Source organism: Hemitrygon akajei, chromosome 21, assembly GCF_048418815.1.
Source record: "Hemitrygon akajei chromosome 21, sHemAka1.3, whole genome shotgun sequence".
Classification (NCBI taxonomy): Eukaryota; Metazoa; Chordata; class Chondrichthyes; order Myliobatiformes; family Dasyatidae; genus Hemitrygon; species Hemitrygon akajei.
In genome coordinates, this window is record NC_133144.1 from 10,572,651 (window position 1) to 10,581,145 (window position 8,495).

At 44.6% G+C, this 8,495-nt stretch overlaps 1 protein-coding gene across 1 annotated transcript in view; it reads right to left on the reverse strand.

Moving 5' to 3' along the window:
• LOC140714074 (calcium and integrin-binding protein 1-like) overlaps positions 1-8,289 on the reverse strand; it is a 16,019-nt gene extending 7,730 nt beyond the window's left edge. Inside the window, exons 1-4 of the mRNA XM_073024787.1 lie at positions 8,153-8,289; positions 4,461-4,495; positions 2,445-2,544; positions 1,718-1,871 (exon numbers count right to left, since the gene is read on the reverse strand). Coding sequence (XP_072880888.1) covers positions 1,718-1,871; positions 2,445-2,544; positions 4,461-4,495; positions 8,153-8,203 — 340 coding nt within the window. The 5' untranslated portion in view covers positions 8,204-8,289. The remainder of the gene's footprint in view (positions 1-1,717; positions 1,872-2,444; positions 2,545-4,460; positions 4,496-8,152) is intronic.
• Between the last annotated feature and the right edge of the window lie 206 nt (positions 8,290-8,495).

An 8,495-nucleotide genomic window follows, 5' to 3' on the forward strand; every position in this document is an offset into this window, starting at 1 on the left:
GCCCTGGCAGATATATTTAAAATGTTGGTTATCTATGGGTCAGGTGCCGGAGGATTGGAGGATAGCTCATGTTGTTCCGTTGTTTAAAAAAGTCTCTAAAAGTAATCCGTGAAATTTTAGGTTGGTAAGTTTGACATCTGTAGTAGGTAAATTATTGGAAGCAGTACTAAGAGATAGGATCTACAAGTATTTGGATGGACAGGGACTTATTAGGGAGAGTCAACACGGCATTGTGCGTGGTAGGTCATGTTTAACAAATCTATTAGAGTTTTTCAAGGAGGTTACCAGGAAAATAGATGAAGGGAAGGCAGTGAATGTTGTCTACTTGGACTTCAGTAAGGCCTTTGACAAGGTCCTGCATGGGAGGTTAGTTAGGAAGATTCAGTCGCTAGGTATGCATGGTGAGGTAGTAAATTGGATTAGACATTGGCTCAATGGGAGAAGTTAGAGAGTGGTAGTGGAGGCTTGCTTCTCTGAGTGGAGGCCTATGACTAGTGGTGTGCCACAGGAATCAGTGCTGGGTCCATTATTATTTGTCATCTATATCAATGATCTGGATGATAATGTGGTAAATTGGATCAGCAAATTTGCTGATGATACTAAGATTGGAGGTGTAGTGGACAGTGAGGAAGGTTTTCAAAGCTTGTAGAGGGATTTGGACCAGCTGGAAAAATGGGCTGAGAAATGGCAGATGGAGTTTAATACGGACAAGTGTGAGGTATTGCACTTTGGAAGGACAAGGTAAATGGTAGGGCACTGAGGAGTGCAGTAGAACAGAGGGATCTAGGAATACAGATACAAAATTCCCTAAAAGTGGTGTCACAGGTAGATAGGGTTGTAAAGAGAGCTTTTGGTACATTGGCCTTTATAAATCAAAGTATTGAGTATAAGAGTTGGAATGTTATGGTGAGGTTGCATAAGGCATTGGTGAGGCCGAATTCTGAGTATTGTGTGCAGTTTTGGTCACTAAATTACAGGAAGGATATTATTAAGGTTGCAAGAGTGCAGAGAAGGTTTACGAGGATGTTGCCGGGACTTGAGAATCTGAGTTACAGAGAAAGGTTGAATAGGTTAGGACTTTATTCCCTGGAGCGTAGGAGAATGAGGGGAGACTTGATAGAGGTGTATAAGATTATGATGGGTATAGATAGAGTGAATGCAAGCAGTCTTTTTCCACTGAGGCTAGGGGAGAAAAAAACCAGAGGACATGTGTTAAGAGTGAAGGGGAAAAGTTTAAAGGGAACATTAGTGGGGGGGCTTTTTCACACACAGAGTGGTGGGAGTGTGGAATAAGCTGCCAGATGAAGTGGTAAATGTGGGCTCACTTTTAACATTTAAGAAGAACTTGGACAGGTACATGGATGAGAGGGGTATGGAGGGATATGGTCCAGGTGCAGGTCAGTGGGACTAGGCAGAAAAATGGTTCAGCACAGTCAAGAGGGCCAAAAGGCCTGTTTCTGTGCTGTAATGTTCTATGGTTCTACTTCCCCTCCTTAGCACCTTATTCTGTCATCTTCCCCCTTTCATTCCAGTCCTGATGAAGGGTCTTGGTCCAAAACATGGACTGTTTATTCCCCTCCATAGATGCTGCTGAACTTGAGGACGAGTTCCTCCAGCATTTTGTGCATGTTCCTCAAGATTTCCACAGCCGTGTTCACCTTGGAATTAAATGTGGCCAAGGTATCAGTTATCCAGGAGCCAGGAAAATCAAACTAACCAAAGATTTTAAAAGCATAGTGAGACTTTAACTCAGGTGTTGCAGAATCACTAAACACACTGAGCATGTCCAGGAAGTCCTCAAAGGACATGCTGCCATCCTTTTCAGCCGAAGTTGAAAACACGAAGCAGATTCTCTCTCGGAAGGGATTGGCCTATAATCAGAGAACAAACAGTCATTAAACAGATTAACTTCAAACTGTCTTTTTCGTGTCTCATCCTTACCATTCAGATCACTATTAGATATCAGTAAAAGCACTTGAATCATGAATATACAAAAAGCTATTGGTCAAGTTCTGGAAGGTGGGATTAATATGGTGGGAGGCAACAAGCTGGTTAATGGGCTGAATGACTCATTTCATGTTGTTTGAGTCTTGTGGGAATTTCCACAATGAGTTACAATCAATGATCTTCCTACAGACTGTCATAACCAGGACAAATTCTTTGAGAGCCCAAGCTACAACTATCCAGAGACTAGCTTTGCCACCCAGCCCAGGCAATCAGGGTCTCATCGCACCCACTGCAGAATTTACGGCGAGTGAGGGGTACAGGTAAAGAGCATTTCGTTCCCCTGTCCAGAGCATTCCTGCAAGATCACATTTTTGTCAGATCTCATTTTTCAACATTAACTATTCTGACATTGGTTGGTTCTATTCATTATTAACAGACCAAGCCCCAACCATTAACCATGGCCAGAATCTTTTACCTCCACAGATACAGTCTCATACCTTCAACTCTGGCATTTCACAAATCGTCATCTTTGGAACTCGTGTGTTTTGTAAGTCGATCTGTTCAGATGAAAGCAGCTGTTTGAATAGCCGATGAGCACTTTGGATAAAAAACAAATTGATTAGCATTAATATGTTACATCTCCGGAACATACATAATCGATTTTCTTATTTGCAGTGGTAATTCATATGGTTAATTTTTAAAACAAGGTTGGCGACAGTTATTCCTGCCATTGGCTGGTGCAGAAATCATCTGCCCTCTGTTGCAATGTTAGCCCTTTGCTAGGGTGAACCTTCATAAGTCCCAAATTTTGTCTGTTGTCTCCTACAAATCAAGACAGTGAGACTGAGTGAGACTAGAACTAGAGGTCATGGGTTTAGGGTGAAAGGTGAAATATTTAAGGAGAACCTGAGGGGGCGCGTGTGTAATGAGCAACCAGCAGAAGTGGTGGATTGCAACATTTAAGTGAAGTTGGATAGGAGGGGTATAGTTCAGGTACAGGTTGATGGGACTAAGCAAAATAATGGGTCAACACAGATTAGATTGGCCAAAAGACTTGTTTCTGTGCTGTGGTGCTCTATGATAAACATCTAATCATGTCTCCTTGGGCATTAATCTCCTGTTTTTCCTTGCAACCCTTAACACGCTAACTAATCAAGAACCTGTCAATCTCTGCTTCAAACATGCCCAATGACTTGGCCTCCACAGCCGTCTGTGGCAATGAATTCCACAGATTCACCATCCTCTGAAGAAATTCCTCCTCATCTGTTTTAAAGGGACATCCCTTTATTGAGGTTGTGCCCTCTGGTCCTAAACTCCCCTACTACTGGAAACAACCTCTCCACATCCACCGTCTAGGCCTTTCAATGTTCGATAGGTTTCAATGAGAACCCACCTCATTCTTCTAAGCTCCATGTACAGGGGTCAAGGCATCAAATGCTCTGTTAACCCCTTCATTCTCATTAACCTCCTCTGGACCCTCTTCAATGCCAGCATGTTCATTTTGTAGACAAAGGGCCCCAAAACTGCTCATAATACTTGTGTGGTCTGACCAATGACAAAGTCTCAACATTATATCCTTGCTTTTATATTCCAGTCCTCTTGAAAGGAATGCTAACATTTACCTTCACTACTGACTCGACCTGCAAATTAACCTTGAGGGAATCCTGCATAAGGACTCCTAAGTCCCTTTGCACCTTACATTTCTGAATTCTCTCCATATTTAAACAAAGTAGTCTATGCTTTTATTCTTCCTACCAAAGGGCATCACCCCCACACTGCATTGCATCTGCCAACTTTTTGCCCACTCTCCCAACCTGCTGACGTCCCTTTGTACCCTGCCCATGACACAATCTGTCCCTCCTTCTGCCCGTCCCCGGCCACTTCCCCTCCTCCTATCCCTGCTCACTCCCGTTCTCCCTCCATCCCTACCCACTCCCACCTTCCCAGCCCTGCCCATTCCCGTCCCCCCCACCTCCTGTCTCTCCACCTGTCCTGGTCGTGTCTGCAAACTTGCCCACGATGCTATCAGTTCCTTCGTTCAGATCACATGGAGTCTCACAGCTCCCCTCCTGCAGCTACACTAAGCATTGTTGTTGAGGGACCAGGTCATCGGAGGTCCATCACCTTCACTGGGTTTCATCCAAGGAGAATTAAGAGGGCAGAAACTGAAAGGTGAGAGTGTTGGTGTGATGAAGGCTGTCAGAGGTTGTGGGTTACCCTGGTGGACTGAATGGAACAGTTTACACAGACTGTTGAAGGAATTCGCAATAAAGGTATTTGGGTGATGGGTGTGAAGAACAGGGATAGGAAGGGGGACATCAGAGCATCCAGATTCAGATCTCTGTTCCACCTCCGCTCTGCCTTTGATCTCTTGCACTGTGCCATGAAGCTGAGAACAAGGAACAATACCTCCTCTTCTACCCTCGCTTCTTAGGACTTTTGGCCACAAACCCCGCAGCACAGTCCGTCAAACCCCTCCCTGCTCCAAAACAAAAAAAATTATATCGACTTACTGCAAAATGTCCTGCTTTGTTAAAAATGTCAGCTCCTAAAATAAAAGAACAAACATTAGAGTCAGAGTCATACAACACAACAGCTCAAAAAAGGCTCTTCAGCCCATCTAATATGTGTTGAACTTCTGTTCTGCCTAGTCTCAATGACCTGCAGCTGGACCATAGCCTTCCACACCCCTCACATCCATGTACCTAGACAAATTTCTCTTAAATGTTGAAATTGAACCTGCAACCGCAACTTCCACTGGCAGCTCGTTCCAATCTCGCACCACCCTCACACTCACCTTTCACCCTTAACCTCTTGTTCACATCTCACCCCACCTCAGTGGAAAAAGCCTCCTTTCATTTAACCTATCTGTATACCTCACCTCTATCTAATCTTCCCTCATTCTCCTACGCTCCGGGGAATAATGTCCTAACCTATTCAACATTTTCCTATAGCTCAGGTCCTCAAATCCTGACATTTTCTTCTAAATTCTCTCTGCTTACTTTCAATCTTATTGACATCTTTCCTGTGGGTCAGAGACCCAAACTGCTCAAAGTTTTGTACAACTTCAACATAACATTTCAACTCTTGTACTCAATACTTAGATTTGTGAAGGGCAATGTGCCAAATGCTCTCTTTACAACCCTATCTACATGTGATGCCACCTTCAAGGAATTATGGATCTGTATTCCCAGAACACCGTGCTCTACCACACCGCTCAATGTTCTGTCTAAGCCCTCACTGCCTGTTCCTCCAAAGTGCATGTTGTGATTGCAACATGCTGGTTTCAAGCACACACAGGCATGTCCAAGCTTGTGTGTAACCCAACCACTGACCAAAAGTGAGTCCTCCCGGGTTTGGTTACAGAGGATAGAATGTCTTGTAATGCCTGCTTCCCACCTTTGGAAGCTTCACAAGTGGCTAACGATGAAGCAAATCTCTGCAATTTCCTCCCTCAAAGTCAGAGGATGCATTCGGTTGGGCCGTAAGGATTTATCCACTTTAATGCGCTGCAAGGCTGCAAATAACTCCTTGCTGATGAAAGTTGTCCAAAACATCTCAATTTGTCATTGTCTCTTGAGAAACCATGTAAACACCTCGAAATCCCACCCATCTCCTTAGCTTGAAACATAGTTGGCTTGTTGATCTCCAAGGAGACCTACTCTCTCCCTCACCACCCTTTTAATTTAGCTCTAGAATCTCATGGGATTTTCCTTGACTTTACCTGCCAGATCCATCTCACACCCTCTCTTTGCCCCCTTGATTTCCCTCTTAGGACTATTCTCACTTACATACACTTTTGTTGCTCCCTCTCCTCTGGTGACGATCTAGACTGGTAGTTTTGTTCCTGCCTCCATGGATGCTGAGTAATTCCTGCAACCTTCGTCTTACTGCACACTGCTGTCAGCTGCTATGTTGAGAACCACTTGTTTATTGTGCTTGGGGGCAGGTGGTTCCTTTGAGACAGTCCTCACAAATGCAAGATGCCAAAGATTTGTGTTTCCTTCTCCCCTGGGTTTAGTGATGCACCAGAGGGTGATGCTTGTTGGTGTTAATGTAAGTGTTCACTCTGATGGGAACCTGACCTTGTGACCAGCAGATCTGATACTGCAACAGGGGTGGCACTTAGGGCTGCCCCTTGTGGCTTCATGAGTGAAGGAGCTACAATATATCAGAACACAGAACAGGCCCTTCAGCCCACAATGGTATGCTGACCTTTTTAACCTACTCCAAGATCAATCTAACCCCCCCCCCAACTCCCACAATGCCCTCTCTTAAATGTCACTGATGCATCTACCCTACCACCAGACCTGGCAGCTCGTTTCCTGCACCCACCACTCACTGTAGAAAACCCCCCACCTCTGACAGACTTCCCCCATACTTTCCTCCAATCACCTTAAAATTATGTCTACTTGTATTAGCCAATTCTGCCCTGGGAAAAAGTTTCTGGCCATCTTAACATCTCGAAATTATAACATTGAACTTTGCTCTTCCTACTCCTGAAGTTATAAGAACGTAAGAAATAGGAGCAGGAGTCGGTCTGCTCCTCCATTACCGGTCTGGCCGTGGACTCGGCTCCAAACCTGAAATCACACAGTACTTCAGGTACCCTGAACAGCTGAAACATAACCTTGCTTAGTTCCAGGAGTGGGAAACTTCACCCAAAGACTTAACAAGTTCCAAATGAGTTAATGAATTAGGTGCCATAATCAAAGACCCCACCCATCCTGGACAATTCCTCCTTGCCCCTCCCATCAGGCAGAAGAATCAAAAGCCTGAAAGCAGATACCACCAGGCCCAAGGAAACAGTCCCACTGTTATAAAGTACAATAACATGGATCCTTGACTGCAATCTACCTTATGATCTTGTACCTTATTGTTTGCCTCTGTAGTTACAACACTTCATTCTGCATTCCTTCTTCTATCTCAATGGACAGTGTAATGACATGTTCAGTATGAACAAGACAAGATTTTTCACTGTACCACGGGACACTGGAGCAGAGTTTGGCCATTTGGCTCTTTGTTTTCTTCACCATTCGATCACGGCTGATTTATTATCCCTCTAAACTCCATTCTCCTGCCTTCTTCCCATAACTTTTGGCACTGTTACTAATCGAGAATCTCTCGACTTCAGTGCTAAATGGCCTCCACAGCCATCTAAAGTTTGAATAAAATTTATTATCAGAGTACACACGTCACCACGTACAACCCCGAGGTTCTTTTTCTGCGGGCATCCATAGAACAGTAGCTGTAAACAGGATCAATGTACAACAAACGATGCAAATGCAAATATAAATAAATAGCAATAAATAACAAGCTTGAAATAACATTAATTGTGGGAACACCAGAGTGTAGTCTCCCCCTTCGGTTCAACAGCCTGATGGTTGAGGGGTAGTAACTGTTACTGAACCTGGTGGTGCAAGGGCTGAGGCTCCTGTACCTTCTACCTGATGGCAGCAGTGAGAAAAGAGCACGGCCTGGGTAGTGAGGATCTTTGATTATTGATGCAGCTTTTCTACGGTGAGGTTTCATGTAGATGTGCTCAATGGATGGAAGGGCTTTACCCGTGATGTACTGGGCTGAATCCACTACATTTTGTAGGATTTTCTACTCAAAGGCATTGTTGTTCCCGTACCAGGCTGTAATGCAGCCAGTCAGCACACTTTCCACCACACATCTATAGAAGTTTGACAAGGTTTGTGAAGACATGCTGAATCTCTACAGACTCCTGAAGAAGTAGAGTCTTATTGCTTTCTTTGCAATTATATTTATATGATGGGTCCAGGACAGGTCCTCTGAGACAGTGACATCCAGGAATTTAATTTTTTATGTTCTAATTCCACAGTATGAATTCAATACCCTCTGACTAAAGAAATTCCTCCTCATCTCTGTCCTATTCTGAGGCTGTGCCCTCTGGTCTTAGACTCTCCCACTACAGGAACCATCCACTGTATCTAGGTCTTTCAATATTTGGTAGGTTTCAAAGAGATTTCCCTCATTCTTTTAAATTCCAGCAAGTACAGGATCAGATCCAAACACTCCTCTTGCATTACCCTTTCGTTCCCAGAATCATTATCGTGAACCTCCTCTGGACCCTTTCCAGCTTTCCATAGAGAAGGGGCCCCAGAACTGCTCACAGAACTCCAAATATGATCTGACCTCGGAAACGTGTCTGTAACAAACCAATTCCAAGTCACTATCTCACCTGATACTCAGTGAGTTGCTCCTTAGAGAGCTGGCTTGCTGACGCCCCCATGTTTACAGAAGCTCCGAAGTTTCCAGCCCCCCCTGAGCTCTCGGATTCTGCCGTCCCTCCAGAGCCTCGTTACCTGAAATTAGTTCCTGAAAGGGAAACCAACAGGTTAGCATGGGCTGGTCCTGGGCAGGCACAACTGGAGACTGGAACCAGGTTAGGGTAACAGGCTGGCTGCACAGAGTGTGTCCAGGGTCGACAGCTAAAGCTGCGAGGCTTACAGAGACACAAGAGATGCTGGACATCCTGAGCAAAACAAGCAGGAGGAACTCAGCAGGTCAGGCAGCATGTGGAG